The sequence below is a fragment of the Geotrypetes seraphini genome, chromosome 3, assembly GCF_902459505.1.
Source record: "Geotrypetes seraphini chromosome 3, aGeoSer1.1, whole genome shotgun sequence".
In the NCBI taxonomy this organism is placed as follows: Eukaryota; Metazoa; Chordata; class Amphibia; order Gymnophiona; family Dermophiidae; genus Geotrypetes; species Geotrypetes seraphini.
In genome coordinates, this window is record NC_047086.1 from 299,051,024 (window position 1) to 299,069,632 (window position 18,609).

The window sequence follows — 18,609 nt, forward strand, 5'->3', positions numbered from 1 at the left end:
GAGCGCTTACAACATGGGCCATCAAACAGGATCTCAAAGTATAGTTCCTGTAACATAAGAACAACCACCAGTTGCACAAAAGCTTCCCCAGGGGCCTTAAACAACCTGGGCCAATCAGAGCCTCGGGCCCCTTCAGGTGCATCCCAAGATGCACCGAGGAGGGAATTACAATTTTAGATGACGCAACAACAGCTGGGAGGAAGATGGCCATGTTCCTCCAGCTCATCTATGTTGAGGTAAGCGGGAGAGGCACAGTGGAGATGGGGGAGGGAGGCCACTTGAAAGCAGGGCAGAGTGGGCATCTCTCCCGCTGCAGGAGGTGTTCGGGTCAGTGGCGGGGTGTTCGCATCGGGTATTTTAGTACAGCAGGAGAGACTGGGCATCTCTCCTGCTGCGAGGGGGGGGGGGCGGATGGTTTGTGGCGGTCGAGTAGGGGATTTTAGTGCAGCAGGAGAGAGTGGGTATCTCTCCTGTTGCAGAGGGATCATGGCCGGGATTTTAGGGACGGGGTGTTGTGATGCAGCGGAGAGAATGAGCATCTCTCCCACCGCATAACAACATAGGGCTTTCTAGCAGTCTCTGACACTGACTGGCACCCCTGGACCAGTTTCTTTTTTTGTTGCCAAAAGCCGATGCCACTTTTTGAATATGGCTCGGCATTTTTTAAGAATCCACCGGACGGCTTATTTCAGTGTTGAAGAGCCCATTTTCATGTCAGTGTTGGAGACTGCTAGAAACCTCACTAAAGATGGAGATAATCCCTTTTGATAATCTGCTGCTAAACAGTGTACAGGTTATACCACCGGAAAACAGTTTAGCACCAGCATTAAACTTTTGAGAGTCTTGCCCAAAGAGTTTGTTCAATACTGGCGGTACTAATTCCAATTGCCATTACCATTTCTTGGACTGTTTTATCTGACAGTAGAATTGACAATTAATCTAGAACATACAGTTTGTGAAATGCACTGAAAGGCCCTGTATGGGTAAAGAAATATATATCTAAACTTACCATAGTCTGTATTTTCTGGCTCCCAACAATTAGATGGCCAAAAGTAGGGAGTCTATAAAAATAATAACAAAACAAAAGCAATAAACCAAGGGAATATAGATTAGACAAAAAAAAAAACAACAACTTAATACAAAATTGTATTTACACTTTTACCAATTGTTTTCATGGTTTCATCAGGTTTAAAGCATAGGTTTCTTTTATCATTAAATTATATTCTTACAGTATTGTCTAATGTATTCATGAGACATTGTTAAGATACTGGTTTCCCTTGATCTGTGTTTTCCCCATGTTGCAAACAGTCCACTAGTTTTGTTGACATCTTTTCAATCTCTCTTTTTAAAATTGTTTCCAAAGTATGTACACTTTTGCAAAAGGTACACAATCTAGGAGGTATGTTTACTATATTGTGGTTTTTGCAATTACGGCACCTTAAGCCCTCTGACCCCCATGTCAAAAATCCCTGCAGCAGTCAAGATGCTGAACACTCCCCTCCCCCCATGTCAAAGAGCCTGCAACACTCAAGATACCACCCCCTGAATTCCCCCATTTCAAAGACTTGCAGCACTCAAGATCCACCAACTAGTCCCCAATGGTAAAGGCCCTGTAGCAATCAAGATCCCCCTACATGAACTCCGCCTCATGTCAGATTGTTTGGTTATTTTTTGCAATATATTTTATTAAATTTTCAAAACTAAACACCAAACAGCAACAAAGTGTACAACAATAAGCGATGAGTACAAAAATTCAGCCCAGGTCTTCTCCCGTCCCTGTTGTCCCCCCATCCCCATCACAAAGTGCAAGAGAAATATTCCAGTCCAGTGCGTCCAATAGCAGTGACGATCAAACATTTAACAAATGGCTGCGAGCTCTGGGTGTCAATGTATTCCAGAAGGGCTCCCATCGAGTGCAATATGCTCGCCCCTGTAAAGAGTCTAAAGATGAATGAGACAAACGTTCCATGGAGGTGAGTTGTATCATCAACATACGCCAATGGGCAAGCGTAGGAGAGTCCGAAGAAATCCAACAGTGAAATATCACTTTCTTCCCCAACAGGATCGCTCGATCCAAAAAACTCCGAAAACCCTTCAGTGAAGATCTAGGAAGAGACTCCAAAGTAAATAACTTAACCGGGCAAAATGTATATTTATAGTGCCACATTGCCATGATATGTTGCTGTATATGTAGCCAAAACAGCTGCACCTTCACAAAGGGCCACAACTGATGACCAAGAGTAGCAGGTGAATATTGACATTTAAGGCAGCGATCTGAAGCACACAGTTTCGCCCGATACATATAAGCGGGAGAGTGATAAAGCCTTAACAAAAATTTATAGTTCATTTTAATTTTGAGGCGTCAAGTGAGCCACTCTTTTAATTAGAAGGGCAGAAACCTCGCAGGGCAAATCCATAGACCATTTGGTGGCATAAGAGTCATAAGAAAGTTCCCCCAGACATTCCTGAAGAAAACGATGATGAAATCGCAATGGAATCGGTACCTGGGCAGACAAACTTAAGGCTTCAGAAATTAACTCCATACGGTCATCTGTGAGACAGTCCTGTGGGAGGGAACGTATATAAGAAGATAACTGTAAGTAAAAATACCAATGTTGAGCAGTCCAATCCTGGCCCCTCTGAAGTTCTCCCAAGGGTCTCAAAACTCCATTAGAATGGACCATTTGAAAGATGTAACGATTAGAGTCTCGAGACCACACTGAGGAGGGTTCTGGCGACTGTCCGGAGAGGAAATCTCCACTTCCCAGCAATGGCAAATAACGTGTTACGTGGAAAGGAATATGAAGATGCTGGCAAATAATCCTCCATAATCGTCTCAATGGTAGTAAGAAAAGGTCCCGTGCAGATGATGTCTTCAAAGGCAATTGTTTAGCATGAAGTAAGCAGCTGAAGTGATAAGGAGCACAAAGGGAAAGTTCTTGACTGGTAGCTGAAAAATGTCGAGTCCCCCGAAACCAGTCGTTAAGATGTCTCATCTGGCAAGCCTGAGACAGGAGTCTAATACTACGCAAGCCCAAACCGCCTCTGTCCCACGGCCTAGCCATATGAGACAAAGACAATCTAGCTTTTTTTCCATTCCACAAATAAAGTTGTAGAGCCCTTCCAATTTCCTTGTCATGTTTAACAGAAAACAATACAGGTAACATTTGAAAAACATAAAGCCATTGAGGCACCAGTACCATGTTATATAAAGCAATCTTCCCCATCAAGGAAAGTGGGAATATCCCCCAACTTTGCAACTTTTGTTTAGTGGCCATCAAGAGGAGAGTAATATTTAAAGAGTACAATTGAGCAAGATCAGGAGAGATAAGGATGCCCAAATAAGTCAAATAGCCCGGGGCACAAGTAAATGGAAAAGCACCCTTCCAATCATTCGGAATCTCCAGAGATAAAGGCAAGACTATCGATTTTTGGTTATTTAATACCAGGCCAGAGTACATACTATATTCATCCAGTAAAGTTAATGCTCGGGTAAGGGATCTCTGCGGGTCTCCTAAAGTTAATAAAAGATCATCCGCAAAGGCCAGCACTCGCAATTGGGATGCCCCCTCAGGTAAGCCCTGCATCTCATCATCAAGTAGAAGCGTACGTAAAAAGGGATCTAAGTAAAGAAGAAAGAGAAGTGGTGACAATGGACTTCCCTGTCTAGTACCTCTCTGGATCTGAAATGGAGGTGTATGGGTGCCATTAACTAAAATGCACGCTTTAGGGTCTTTATATAATAAGCGGATCATCCCATAACACCAACCATCAAAGCATATAAGTGAGCACCTGAAAAAGATATTGCCAATTAACTTGATCGAAGGCCTTAGCCGCATCTAGGCCAACCAAAATCCCCTTATTGGCGGTGTCCTTCACTCGCTGCACAGCAGTTAACAATCTACGGACATTCAGGACTGAATGACGATGTTGTACGAAGCCAACCTGTTCCGGGACAATCAATTTCGGCAATAATAACGCCAGTCGGTTGGCAAAAATTTTGTCCAGAATCTTAATATCCACGTTAATAAGAGATATCGGACGATAAGATTCAATATCAGCCTCCGGTTTTCCCGGTTTTGGGATTAAAGATATGTGTGCATGGTTCGCTCTCGTCGGGAACTCACCCTCCGCCAGGGCCGCCGTGTAATAGTCCACTAAAGGACCACACAGGGAAGGAAATAATATTTTGTAAAACTCTGGGGAAAAGCCATCCGGACCCGGGGAACTACAATTCTTGAGTTGCTTAACCACCCTCTGAAGCTCTTTTCCCTGTATAGGCTGATTCAAGTGTATTCGATCAGGAGAAGATAACCGTGGTACCCCCGCATCAGCCAAATAATCACTGGCCTCAGGACCCTCTAAATTTCCCTTGGCAGAGTAGAAAGCAGCGTAATATTTGTGAAAACTATCTGCAATAGCAGGTCTAGTAGTCACCTCCACTCCTGAACCAAATGGGAGGTGAGGGATATAGCAATTGGGTCGCCTAGGCCTAGTCAAGGTCGCCAGTAGTCTCCCAGATTTATTTCCAAATTTATAGTAATGAAATCTACAGTAGTAAAGATAACGCTGTGTACGCTCATGTAGAAGAGTGTTCAGGGCTACTTGTGCCGCTGTCAAGGCCTCCCGCGACTGAGCAGAAGGACATGCAATATGCGCTCGCTTCAACGTTCTATAATCCCGTTCCAAACGTAAAATCCCCTGCGAGAGTCTCTTTCTCTGGGCCACAACGTAGGAAATAATGTCTCCCCTAATAACGGACTTGGCCGCTTCCCAAAATAATAATGGGGTATCCTTATGCTGAGAATTAAAAGTAACATAATCTTCCCACTTTGAAGTAAAATACCGAGTAAAATCTGAATTATTAAGTAAATAGGAGGGAAATCTCCAGGACCCTTGGGTAGGAAATCCATCACTATGTAAAAGATCCACCCAAATGGGACAATGATCTGATACAGAGAGAGGGCCCACCTCTGCAGAATGTACCTGGGAGAAGATAGATGATGAAAGCAATGTATAATCTATTCTGGAAAAAGTGTGATACGCTCTCGATTGATGGGTAAAATCTCTGTCGTAGGATGCAAGAGGCGCCATGGGTCTATCAAAGCTAACGTATCGTAAAGAAAAGGGATACCCCTAAGTGTGTTAGAGTGATGGGAAGAACCGGGGCCCGTTCTATCTAAATCTTAGTCTAACACCTGATTGAAATCTCCCAGTAATATCAGTGGAGATGTCTGGTCCCGAAGACCCAGACTTACCAGGGAGGAAAAAAATTTATGATCATATTGGTTAGGTGCATACACTACCATGAGAAAATAAGATTGATCAGACATTGTAAGTTTGCACAAAAGAATTCTCCCATCATTGTCACCATATAAACGTTCCACCCTGCCTGGGAACCCCTTCCATATTAATATGGCTACGCCTGCTTTCTTATTAGACGAAGAAGCTGAAATTACTTGGCCCACCCACCCCTTCTGTAATTTGGCATGTTCTGCATCCTTAAGTCAGGTTTCCTGCAGGCATGCCAAATCCGCAGCATGATTTTGGATACATTGGAGTAATTTAGATCTCTTTATAGGAGATGTGATGCCACCCACATTCCAGGACAGTATTCGAAAAGTCCTACCACTCACGAGTGAGAGAATAAGCACCCACCAACATACCCACTGTAAAAGACTCCCCGAGCGCCCAGCCTTCCCCAGGAAGCAAAATTTTAGAATCCCCACTACAAAAGTATGAGAAAAAACAAAAAGGTAATAGAGAAAGACACACTGAAATATAGAAAAAATACATCCCCAACCCCCTCCCCCCCTCCATTCCTTAATCCATCCCTCTCCCCCCTCCCAACCCACTCCAATATCCCGCACCCCTACCCATCCCACCAAATACAAAAATATCCCAAAACCAACCAGGCAATGGGAAAAGAGAGCACGAGAAAGACGTCTTCAGAGCCCCTTCCCCTAAGGTGAGCTAGTAAACAAGGAAAGAGAAAAACCATGTGAACCCTGAATATATAACAAACAATGAACCACCAGCATAATCAACTTTTGTAGAAACCAAATAAAGCAGGAACAGTCAGGTTGGAAGCGAGGAAGAAGGTTCCAAAGAATTAATAAACTCTCCTGCCAGAGTCGTTGAGTCAAAGACATGCCACTTGCCATTGTAGTGAATTTTTAACACTGCCATATAAAGAAACATAAAGCAGCGTTTCTGTTCAACGAGTTTAGCACAGAGAGGATGAAACTCCCGTCTTTTGTCCGTTAAAGCCCCTGAATAATCCTGGCCAATTCGCACTGGAGTAGAATCATAATGCAGCAAGTCTCTCTTTGTGCGGTAAGCCCGAAGCAATTCTACCTTGTGCCGGTAATTATGCAATTTACCGATCACCACCCTTGGTTGTTGATCTGTCCCAGAGTGGGATCCCACGCGATGTACCCGCTCAAAGCATGCGGGGCCCAAAGAGGTAGGCATCGGCAACTCACTGGCCAACCAAGATTCCACTACGGAGAGAAGCACGGAGTCAGCGATAGTCTCCAGCAATCCAATAAATCTCTAATTGCCCCGGCACGATCTGTCCCCGAGATCTTCAAGTTTTTCTTGGCAAGTGCGTAATTGAGTCGTGAGTGTAGCAACATCCGATGCCATAGAAGTGGCCTCATCCTCGACCCGATTCTCTAATTCTGTTTCACGAATAGAGTTGTGCTCCAGGAGCGATTCAAGTTTGGTAAGTTGGGAATTGATGTGCTCCATACGAGGACCCAAAGCTTGCAAGACTGCCTATTGAAGTTCTACTTGCATTTCGGTAGTAAACGCCGGGTTAGCTGCACGAGGCTCCTCCGCCATTTTGTCCTCTCCGGCCTTACTCTTCTCTCGCTCTTTTTTAGTGGTTTTTGAGATCATAGCTGGTTGCAAAATTGATAAATATTTGTCCATGTATCAACAAAGAAATGTGCTGAAAAGGCAAGCAAAGTTCACACACCGATCCTCCGTTGTATGATGAAAGGGGGAACAGGGCTCTGGAGCCAGCGCGAGGTGCTACTTCCCAGCTCACAGCATCACGTGATCTCCTGTCAGATTGTCTTTAAATAGAGGGTTGACACCTAGTAATAGCATTGTAAGGTTACTACTAGAGGGCAGCAGCTGCCATTTTGAACCCAAGGCCAGGCAGGAGAGGAGGTCACAAGCCTACAATGAATGGCCCTGGGTAAGTCTGGCCCATTGCAGCTTGTTTATATGAAACTAGAAGCTGAACTTTTCAAAATGTGGGTAGTTTTAATCTGACAGAGCCTTATTTATATTTTTATTAAACTTTAATTCTCTTTTGTTTTATTTTAATTCTCTTTTGTTCTTTGTTTTTCCTTTAGTCTTCTTTTTATGTATCCTCAGCATGTAAGCAGTTGTGTATACAGGTGCTTTAGTCAGATTGTGAACCTATTGGCAGTTAGGGATATTTTCCGAGCACCTAATATTTAGATATTTTATTTTATTTTATTTTTTTTATAAATTTTATTAATTGTTACATCATAACAAATTCAAGCAAACATACAAAATATAAAGGAAATAATTCAAATTAAAATATAAACATTAACAAGTCCACATTATTTAGGGTTGACTACCTAATCTTGTCGCCGATTTTATATTCCAAAAAAGTATAGAACTAAACATCAATATTCTAATAAACTCTAACATCAGGCTATGATAATCTTCATATTTCATTCCTTCTCAGCTTCAGCACTAGTAACAGGTAATTTCGGTTTGTCTGAAAGAAACTTTTCTAAATGAACTGGGTCTAGATATTTTATTGTTTATGAACCACTGTGAACTTTGAAGAGGTATTGGTGGTATACAAATAAAATTTGTATTTTATCTACCACATTTTGGCCTAGATTCTGTATAGGACGCCGTCTCAGAAGCCACCTAAGCGGCTTATGAGAATCGCACACTGGCGTCAAAAAGAGAATTGCGCCTAAGTCCGCCTAAGAACCCGATTCTCTAACCGACGTCCATGTTACAGGCACTTGTTAGAGAATCGGGTTGCCGCTGAGCTGATCGCGGCAAGGAATCTCCCTGCCATGATAAGTTTAGGGGCAACCTGTTCTACCACCTGTGAAAACTACCGGCAGTAGGGATGCCCAATCCCTCCTGCCGGAACCTCCATACACCCCCCTGAACAATCACGGCAGGAGGGATGACCATTCCCTCCTGCTGATACCCGCCGCGAATCTCCCACCCAAAACGATCGGGGCAAGAGGGATGCCATGTCCCTCCTGTCCAGCACCTGCGAACCCACCCCAATGTTCCCCAGCAGGAGAAATGCCCAATCCTTCCTGAAGGAAACCCCCCTACCCCACCCCCAATGATCACAGCAGGAGAAATGATAAATCTCTCCTGCCGGAATACCTCCCCCCCCACCAAAATGATCAGGGCAGGAAGGATGCCCAGTCCCTCCTGCCTGGCACCCACGAACCCACTCCAAAGTTCCCCGGCAGAAGAGATGCCAAATCTCTCCTACCTGAACCCCCCCCCCAAATGATCGTGGCAGGAGGGATGCCCAGTCCCTCCACCCGGCACCCCGTTACCCCCCCATGGTCAATGGCAGGATGGATGCCCAGCCCCTCCTGCCGACCCCCTCCCCTGGGAAGTTTACCCCCGGAATCCCCCAAAAGTTTGCCCCCACCCGGACCACTCCCCCATCAGAACCCCCCTCAACCCCACCTGGATCCTCCAACCTATTTTCATTGGCTAGATGGATGGCTCCTGCCTGCGTCCAGCCATCAGGCCCGCCTTCGAAGGAATGGCGGGCCTGCCCCTTCCTGGTACATCTTGGGATGCACCGGGGAGAGGCCTTAGGCACCTGGGCCAACTAGAATGTTAGGCCCATCTGGGGCCTTAAGTGCTTGGGCAATCAGGCCCTTAGGCCCCTCCCCGGTGCATCCCAAGATGCACTGGGAAGGGGCAGGCCCGCCATTCCTTTGAAGGCAGGCCTACCGGCTGGATTCAAGTGGGAGAAAGCCGGCCATGAAAACAGGTTAGGGGAAGGTCCGGGTGGAGTCCTGGTGGGGGGGAAGGGCCCGGAGCTGACCTTTAGGGGGGTCCATAGGAGTGTTGCAAACTTTTTTGGGGGGATTTGGGGGTGTTGGCAGGAGGGACTGAGAATCCCTTCTGCCTCCGATCATTGGAGGGGTTCACGGGGTGTCAGCAGGAGGGAATGGGCATCCCTCCTACTGCAATCATTCAGATGTGGGGGTGGGAGGTTCCTATAGGAGGGTTTGGCCATCCCTCCTGCCAGCGATGTACGGGGGAACTGGGACGGGCAGCCGCTAAACTTATCACAGCAGGGAGATTCCTAGCTGGGATAAGCTCAGCGGCCGCATCTGCTTACAATATAGGCCAGCATTGTCTACCGTGGGCCTAGGGAGACGAGTACGGCCCCCTAAGGCTACTTCCGGGCCAAGCCACGCCGTCTAACCTAAGGCGAGCTTAGGTGGGCTTACGCACATCACTAGGCTCCCAGAGGTGCTTACAAGGTAGGCGGCCTGCCTCAGGAGGTTTTTTTTTAGAAAACATGCATCCCGATTGGCTGGTTAGGTAGCAGTTGGCCATGTACAATCGGGACGCCAATTTCTCATGTGCCTATCACCTTTTAACCATCCTATGCCCTCTCATTCTGGAGCTTCCTTTCAAATGAAAGAGACTTTCCTCATATGTGCATTTACGCCATGTAGATATTTAAATGTCTATCATATTTTCCCTCTCCCGCCTTTTCTCCAAAGTATAGTATACATATTGAGATCTTTAAGTCTATCCCCATACAACTTATGACCATTTTAATAACCTTCCTCTGGACCGACAATCCCCAAAATGCCACCAAATGCAAGTAAATGTCAACACCTCTTACTAAATCTTACATAAATATAGACTGATGTTTTAATATTATTAAAAGCTATTTTAGGACCAAAAGAAGAGAGAAGAAACTACATGTCTGTAAATCAGATCAATATGTTTCTCATTAAAAACAATACATCCCCCTTTTCACTTCCTCTTTTCTGCTATTCCCTACAATTTTATTCTAGCCCATTCAGTAAATCTTTTTCATATGCCCCTCTCTTTTTCTTTTTTGTTTGGTTACTATGATATCAGCTTTTAAACCCTTCTTCTCCTATCATCTCAGCAAATGTTATTCTTTTACTCATCCCACATATCAATGCTTCTTCCAGTTCTTTTCACATGTAGTTCATATGGTCTTCATTCCTGAAGTGATACTGTATGCGGTATCATATCAGTGCACAAGATGCCAAATCATGGTTGCCATGGTAGCTATGACATAGTATTGACAGACTTCTGTACATCTGCATTATGCTCATAATATTATTCTAATAATAGCTATGTGCACAAATTTTCAAGGCTTTTGTTTTCTTGTCTTCTAAAATCTAATGCAAAAGAATGAATGGGGAGTAAAAGATGCAATAAGAGAACATTGAGGAACAAAACACACAGCAGCAACAAAGATGGATACAAATCATCAAGGATTTAAAACAGTTTCACACCCATAGCTACGTAGCACAAGTCAATGGCACCTAACTAACTAGTATTTAGTTACCTAGAAGATATTTGTCCTTTGCTTTTCAATCCAGAAGAAAGCAAAACCAAACTCTATAACACACTATGGGGCTCATTTTCAAAAGAGAAAAAATGTCCAAAAAATGACATAAAGTGGCTTTTGGATGTTTTGTTTGCTAACATGTCTAAATTGCCACTTTCAAAATAAATTTTTTTAACCTCAGTCATAACCCCCCTCCCCTCAACTGTCCCTTTTCCAAGCTGAGGAGCCTCAACCTCTTTAGTCTTTCTTCATAAGAGAAGCATTCCAACCCCTTTATCATTTTGGTCGCTCTTTTTTGAACCTTTTCTGATTCTGCTATATCTTTTTTGAGATGCGCATAGTTCTGGATACTGTAATTTTCAAGGTAAGGAACCACCATGGAATGATACACAGGTATTATAATATTCTCAGTTTTATTTACCATCCCTTTCCTAATACTTTCTAGCATCCTCTTTGCTTTATTTAGCACAGCTGCTCACTGGGCAGATGATTTCAGCGTAGTGTCTACAGTGATACCCAGATATTTTTCTTGGGTGCTGATTCTTAAGGTGGACCCTAGCATAAGGCAACTATGATTTGGATTATTATTCCCAATGTGCATCACTTTGCATTTGTCTATATTAAATTTCATCTACCATTTGAATGCCCAGTCTTCCAATTTCCTAAGGTCTTCCTGCAATTTTTCACAGTCCTCATGTGTTTTCACAACTTTAAATAGTTTTGTGTCATCTGCAAATTTACTCACATTTTTATGAAGCTGCATTAGGCTTTTTTTTTTTTTTTTTTTAATCACCGGTCACAGTGGTAAAAACTCTGATTTTTATAGAATTTCTATGAGAGTCAAAGCTAATTCCACCCCGGTTAGTGATAAAAAAAAGTCTAATGTGACTTCATAAAAAGGGGTCATAATCACCTCACCTGTTGTTTCAATTTCCAAATCATTTATAAATATTGTTAAATAGCACTCGTTCCAATACAGATCCCTGTGGCACTCCACTATTCACCCTCCTCCATTGAGAAAAATAGCCATTTAACCCTACCCTCTGTTTTCTGTATAATAATTGATTCCTAATCCACAACAGAACAATGTCTCTTATCCCATGACTCTTTAATTTTCTCAGGAGTCTCTCATGAGGAACTTTGTCAAAAGCTTTCTGAAAATCTAGATAGACTACATGAACTGGCTGAGGAAATAGCAGCAATAATTACTCACAACAGCTTGGAAAGGGAGAGAGAAGAATGAACCTGTGCACAAAGTATATGAGATCTGGCAGCACCCTACCAGGACACATCTCACTTCAGCAGCCCTAACACAAGTACACATTTGCATTCACTGCACATATGTTGCCACAGGTTGACTTCAAGTCTCTGTCATCTGAGTGCTCCATTAGGTTGTACTTTAGCCCAGTGTTTTTCAACCTTTTTTGGGCAAAGGCACACTTGTTTCATGAAAAAAATCACGAGGCACGCCACCATTAGAAAATGTTAAAAAATTTAACTCTGTGCCTATATTGACTATATATAAAGTAATTCTCTTGAATAGGAATCAAATAAACACAAAGAAAGTATTTTATAATGCTGCCACCGCCAACAACACCGTTGGCGGCGGTGGCACTCAAGTGGCTAAAGAGCCGCAGTTTGCCGGCCTAGGGACAACACTGGAGGGTGGCCAGCTGTGCACCCCCTTGGGACGTAAACCCGGGGTGGGGCAGACCGCCCCCCCCCCACCCTGGTATGCCACTATCTGTACCTCACTCCCTCCCTATGACCAAAAATTCTCCTTTCTTTTATTCCCCGTGTACACAACCATCTCTTTCCCTCCCTTCCTCTCTCCAAAGTCCATGCCTTCTGTGTCCAAACACTCATTCCCTCCCCCACCTCAGCATCTCTTTCCCTCCCTTCCTCTCTCCCAAGTCCATTTCTTCTGTGTCCAAAAACGCATTCCCTCCCCCACCTCAGCATCTCTTTCCCTCCCTTCCTCTCTCCCAAGTTCATGCCTTGTGTCCAAAACGCACTCCCTCCCCCCTTTTGTGTTCCGTGTTTGCCTCCCAGCCCATCTTTGCAACTTTCTCAGCAAAACGAAGCTCAAGCCGCGAGGCTTGTCTTCTGCTTCCTGCCTGCCCTGCCGCGCACAAATAGCCGAACGGAAGTATTCTCCAACGTCAGTGCTGACGTCGGAGGGCAGGCTTTGCTTAAGCCCTCCCTCCGACGTCAGCGCTGACATCGGGGAACGCTTGCGATCGGCTATATGTTAGCTGCAGGGCAGGCAGGAACAGAAGACGAGCCTCGCGGCTCGAGATGTATTGAACTCCGCGGGTCCCCCGTCCAGCTCTCTCCTGTCCACGTGGGGCGGACCGCCCCTCTCCCTAGACTGGTGGTACTGCCCTGATGGCGGCCCTGACCGTACGGCACACCAGGCAACATCTCGCAGCACACTAGTGTGCCGCGGAACAGCGGTTGAAAAACACTGCTTTAGCCATAAAACATAAGAATCATGGTACAGGTCCTGTGCTACGCAGCAGTGATAGGCCCTGCTACTCAAAGCTTTGATGCTAGCGTGAACAATTTCTGCACCATATCATGGGAGCAGCACAAAAACTTAGCTCCCCAATGCTCAATGGTAATGACATGCAAATCATATGTGTGCTGTTAGACCAAAAGTAAGGGTATATGAATATTACTCCACATAGGCTTTATAAGGCTAGGACATTGTTAGATTTTCTATCCAGTACTACTCAGACTCATACACATATAAAATTTGCACATATAACATTCACCAGAGTCCTACCATAGTTTCCGTTGACCTCACTCTCCCTTCAACCATTCACACCAATGGATAATATAGATACTTCCCAGCCTATATATAAGGATGCATTTATTTGTCTAAACGTAGCATAACAAAATACAGAATAATTGTACATATCTGGCATTGTAGTACACACAAAATAGAGGCAAATATCTGCCATAATATGCACAACAACAGCCAAGACGCAGATTAGTCCAAGTAGAAAACGTATGATTTATTAGCAACAAAGAACCGATGTGGTTACGTTTTACCCTCAGGCTCTGGATTGCAAGATTTGCTGACATTTTGAGGGAAGACACATTGATTTGCTCTGTGTTTTGGAAAAGCTGACTAGCAGAGGTTGTGTGTCATATTTTTCATGCAGTTTTTACCCCTGACGCAGCCTCCACGCAAAACGTGGCCACATCTGGTCTTTGTTGCTAATAAATCATACGTTTTTTACTTTGATTAATCTGCTTCTTGGTGGTTGTTGTTATACTAGCTGGTGTGACACAGTCCTCCACCACTACATTCCCACATTATTATGAACAAGTCTTGACAAATAATCTGGTTCTCTGAAATTTTTTAGCCAGCTTACCCACTGAAGGTTTTGATACCCCAGATGTTTCTACCGGTGTCGATGAGTGCGGTGTCACCTTGGTCAGTGGCGTCGTTTTATTTTGTTGCTTTCTAGCTCTGTGCTACCAGTTTTGCTCCGGCCCATAGGGATAGAGTACATGTTTCTATTGTATTATTCTTGCTTTTTTATACTTGCACTTTTGCCTTTTCTGTATTGCCTGTTGCCTGTTGTTGTACCCTTTCTAATAAAAATGATTACAAAAAAAAAAAAAAAGTAATGTCAGCTCCCCCTCCATAGCGACACTGAACAAACGTTGAAGAATGCGGTTTTTCAAAGTACATTTTTTAAGTGATGAATAACGAGTACAGGATTCTAGACAGTGCTTGGGCCCTAGACACTGGAGCCACTAGCGAAGTTGTCCACCGGACGATTCCGGTTCCGGAGACAACAGATCAGCTCCCCCCAAAGAAGCGCACAGTGGTAGTCATTGGGGATTCCCTGCTGAGGGGCACCGAGGGACCAATTTGCAGACCAGATATGCAATCAAGAGAGGTTTGCTGTCTGCCAAGAGCCAGGATCTGAGATGTAACCGCCTGCCTGGACAGACTTATCAAGCCCCATGACCACTTCCCCATGCTTCTTATCCACGTTGGAACGAACAACACTGCCAGGAGCCCCATGGAGAACATATCTGTAGACTTTGGAGCCCTGGGTGAGAAACTGAGAAGGATGGAAGCGCAGGTGGTCTTCTCCTCGATCCTCCCAGTGAGAGGCAAGGGGAGAGCCAGGAAGGATCGTATCCAGAGGACAAACAACTGGCTGCACGGATGGTGCAGGGAGATGAACTTCGGATTCCTGAACCATGGAGAGGCGCTGCAAGGACTACAGGGACCTGACGGACTTCACGTGACCAGAAGGGGAAAGAACATCTTTGGACACCGACTAGCCTGCCTACTTCGTAGGGCTTTAAGCTAGGTAAGTTGGGGGAGGGTACCCACTCACGTGCTGGCGCAAGTAACCAACTTGGCGAGGTAAGTTGACAATCTATTTCTGAGTCCGAGGTAACTGCATTTTTGAGTCAGAGGTAAGTACACACATTGCAAACAGTATTATTAGCTCAAGCAGGAATATCTACACAGAGACATAGCAAACATAAGGTATGGAGGGCTATGTACGTTAATGCCCACAGTTTGGGCAATAAGATTCTGGAATTAGAGATGGAAATGAGGAACGCCGACCTAGATGTGGTGGCGATATCCGAGACTTGGTTCACGGCCTCCCATGGATGGGATATGGCTATACCGGGATACAACTTACTTCGGCGGGACAGAGAGGGCAAAATGGGAGGAGGGGTAGCACTATACATTAAAGAGGACATCAAAGTTACCAAAATCGCAGATGTCAAGTACACCGGGGAATCTCTCTGGGTGAATTTGGCTATGTGGAAGGACAAATGCCTGTATCTTGGTATAGTATACAGACCTCCAAGACAACAGGAGGACATGGATATAGAATTAATCAAAGACATTGAGAATATCACTTTGCGTGGAGACACAGTATTGTTAGACTTCAATATGCCTGATGTGGATTGGAACACACTTTCCGCTATGACCATCGGCAGCAGGAAGCTATTAACCTCTATAAAGGGAGAGAGACTCAGACAAATGGTATTAGAGCCCACTAGGGATCAGGCGATACTAGACCTAATACTCACCAACGGAGAAAGTGTCACAGAGATCTCGGTAGGTGATACGTTGGCCTCCAGTGACCACACCATGATAGGTTTGACTAAGTCAAGCACATCAACCAAGGACCTCAACTTTAAGGGCACAAACTTCGAAAGCATGAGAGATTTCGTCCATCGGGCATTGCAAAACCATGCCGAAACAGATAATGTAGAGGTAATGTGGTCAACTCTGAAATCAATCTTACACGAAGCAACCAACCGCTACGTCAAATCAGTAAGTAAACGGCGTAGAAACAATAGACCGTAGTGGTTCTCTGAGGAGATCTCAGACCTCATAAAAAAGAAGAAAAGAGCGTTCATCCTCTACAAACTATCAGGGAAGTGAGAATCCAAGGAAGACTATCTGGCCAAGTCAAAAGCGGTCAAAATGTCAGTCAGGGAGGCCAAACTCCGAATGGAGGAAAACCTTGCGAAGAACATCAAGAAGTGTGATAAATCCTTCTTCCGGTATATTAGCGACAGAAAAAGAAACACAGATGGGATAGTACGCCTTAGGAAACCCGATGGGAACTATGTAGAATTGGACTCCGACAAAGCCAAACTTTTAAATGAATACTTCTGCTCGGTCTTCACTTGTGAGGCACCAGGATCCGGCCCTCAGCTGCCGACGAGGGAAAACTTGGAAGACCCATTTTGAAATTTCGAGTCTACGCCCAGCAGTGTCTACGAGGAGCTATCAAGACTCAAGGTGAACAAAGCTATGGGACCGGACAAACTGCACCCCAGGGTGCTCAGGGAGTTGAGTGACGTCCTGGTGGAACCGATATCCGCACTTTTCAATCTTTCCCTGAGTACAGGAAGAGTCCCGTTGGATTGGAAAATGGCTAACGTCATTCCACTCCACAAAAAGAGATGCAGGTCGGAGGCTGAGAATTATAGCCGGTGAGTCTCACATCGATAGTGAGTAAACTTATGGAAATACTAATCAAATGCCAATTGGATACGATCCTGAATGAGGAGAATCTACGAGATCCCCATCAACATGGTTTTATGAAGGGAAGGTCCTGCCAATCAAATCTGATCAGCTTCTTTGACTGGATAACAAGAAAGCTGGATATAGGGAAGTCCCTGGACGTCGTGTACTTGGACTTCAGCAAAGCATTTGATAGCGTCCCACACCGCAGGTTATTGAGCAAGATGGGTTCGATGGGACTGGGTGAAACATTAACCGCATGGGTTAGGGACTGGCTTAGAGGTAGACTTCAGAGGGTAGTGGTAAACGGTACCCTCTCCGATACGACGGAGGTGATCAGCAGAGTGCCGCAGGGCTCGGTCTTGGGCCCGATCCTATTTAACATCTTCGTAAGAGACTTGGCTGAGGAGCTTCGAGGTAAAATTACATTATTCGCCGATGATGCCAAACTATGCAACATAGTAGGCAACTGCACAACAGATGAAAACACAGTGCCCGACAAAAGCTCAATGCCCGACAGTATGACGCAGGACCTACTCCTGCTGGAGTATTGGTCAAAGACTTGGCAACTAAGTTTCAATGCCAAAAAATGCAAGGTCATGCACCTTGGCAGCAAAAAATCCATGCAGGACTTACACCCTAAATGGTGAGATCCTAGCAAGGACTATAGCAGAACGTGACTTGGGGTGATTATTAGCGAAGACATGAAAACTGCCAATCAAGTGGAGAAAGCTTCATCCAGGGCTAGACAAATCATGGGCTGTATCCGTAGAAGTTTCATCAGCCGTAAGCCCGAGGTCATAATGCCGTTGTACAGATCCATGGTGAGACCCCATCTGGAATACTGTGTACAATTCTGGAGGCCACATTATCAAAAAGATGTGCGGAGAGTTGAGTCTGTTCAGTGAATGGCCACCACGATGGTCTCAGGACTCAAGGATCTCCCGTATGAGGAACGACTGGGTAAGTTGCAGCTGTACTCACTCGAGGAATGCAGAGAGAGGGGAGACATGATCAAGACGTTCAAATATGTCATGGGCCGTATCGAGGTGAAAGAGGATCTCTTTTTCCGAGACCCAGTGTTGTAATATTACAACATCACATTTAAGGCTACAAAATAAACCCTCCCCCATTTTTTTCTTTTTAAAACTTCATGTACATTACTAATAGAACCTATTGTTCAGTTCTGCAACACCATTGGATGGTTGAATGTGTAAATAGGTCTGTTTATCTGGCCATGAAGTCATACAACCCTGTTGTCTGCTTTGGAGTATATCATCTTGTTGTTTTGGATGGGATACATCAGGACTAAAGTAAGTAAAAAGCTTGAAATATTTTTTTATGTGATCATTAATATGTGTAGATCATGCAGATTTTATGACATCATTGAATATACTGATTTTAAGAGATTTAGAGCTGGTTATTTCTATGTTGTAATTTTACAACAGTGGGTCAAAGTGATAGCAAGGTTTTGTCTGCACTCCCCTGAGACCCAGTGTTGTAATATTACAACATCACATTTAAGGCTACAAAATAAACCCTCCCCCATTTTTTTTCTTTTTAAAACTTCATGTACATTACTAATAGAACCTATTGTTCAGTTCTGCAACACCATTGGATGGTTGAATGTGTAAATAGGTCTGTTTATCTGGCCATGAAGTCATACAACCCTGTTGCCTGCTTTGGAGTATATCATCTTGTTGTTTTGGACGGGATACATCAGGACTAAAGTAAGTAAAAAGCTTGAAATATTTTTTTATGTGATCATTAATATGTGTAGATCATGCAGATTTTATGACATCATTGAATATACTGATTTTAAGAGATTTAGAGCTGGTTATTTCTATGTTGTAATTTTACAACAGTGGGTCAAAGTGATAGCAAGGTTTTGTCTGCACTTTAAACTTGAGAAGGTGATAAATCTCCAGGAGGTGAGGATTAAAGTGTTTGCATGTCTAATTGAACAATAGGTCTACTT

The 18,609-nt window shown here is 44.3% G+C and overlaps 1 protein-coding gene across 2 annotated transcripts in view; it reads right to left on the bottom strand.

The window, feature by feature from the left end:
- The window catches only part of RGS7 (regulator of G protein signaling 7), a 495,704-nt gene that overhangs the window by 199,619 nt on the left and 277,476 nt on the right, over positions 1-18,609 (bottom strand). For both annotated transcript variants that reach the window (XM_033939445.1, XM_033939446.1), the window contains exon 5: positions 1,010-1,061. In XM_033939445.1, coding sequence (XP_033795336.1) covers positions 1,010-1,061 — 52 coding nt within the window. The remainder of the gene's footprint in view (positions 1-1,009; positions 1,062-18,609) is intronic.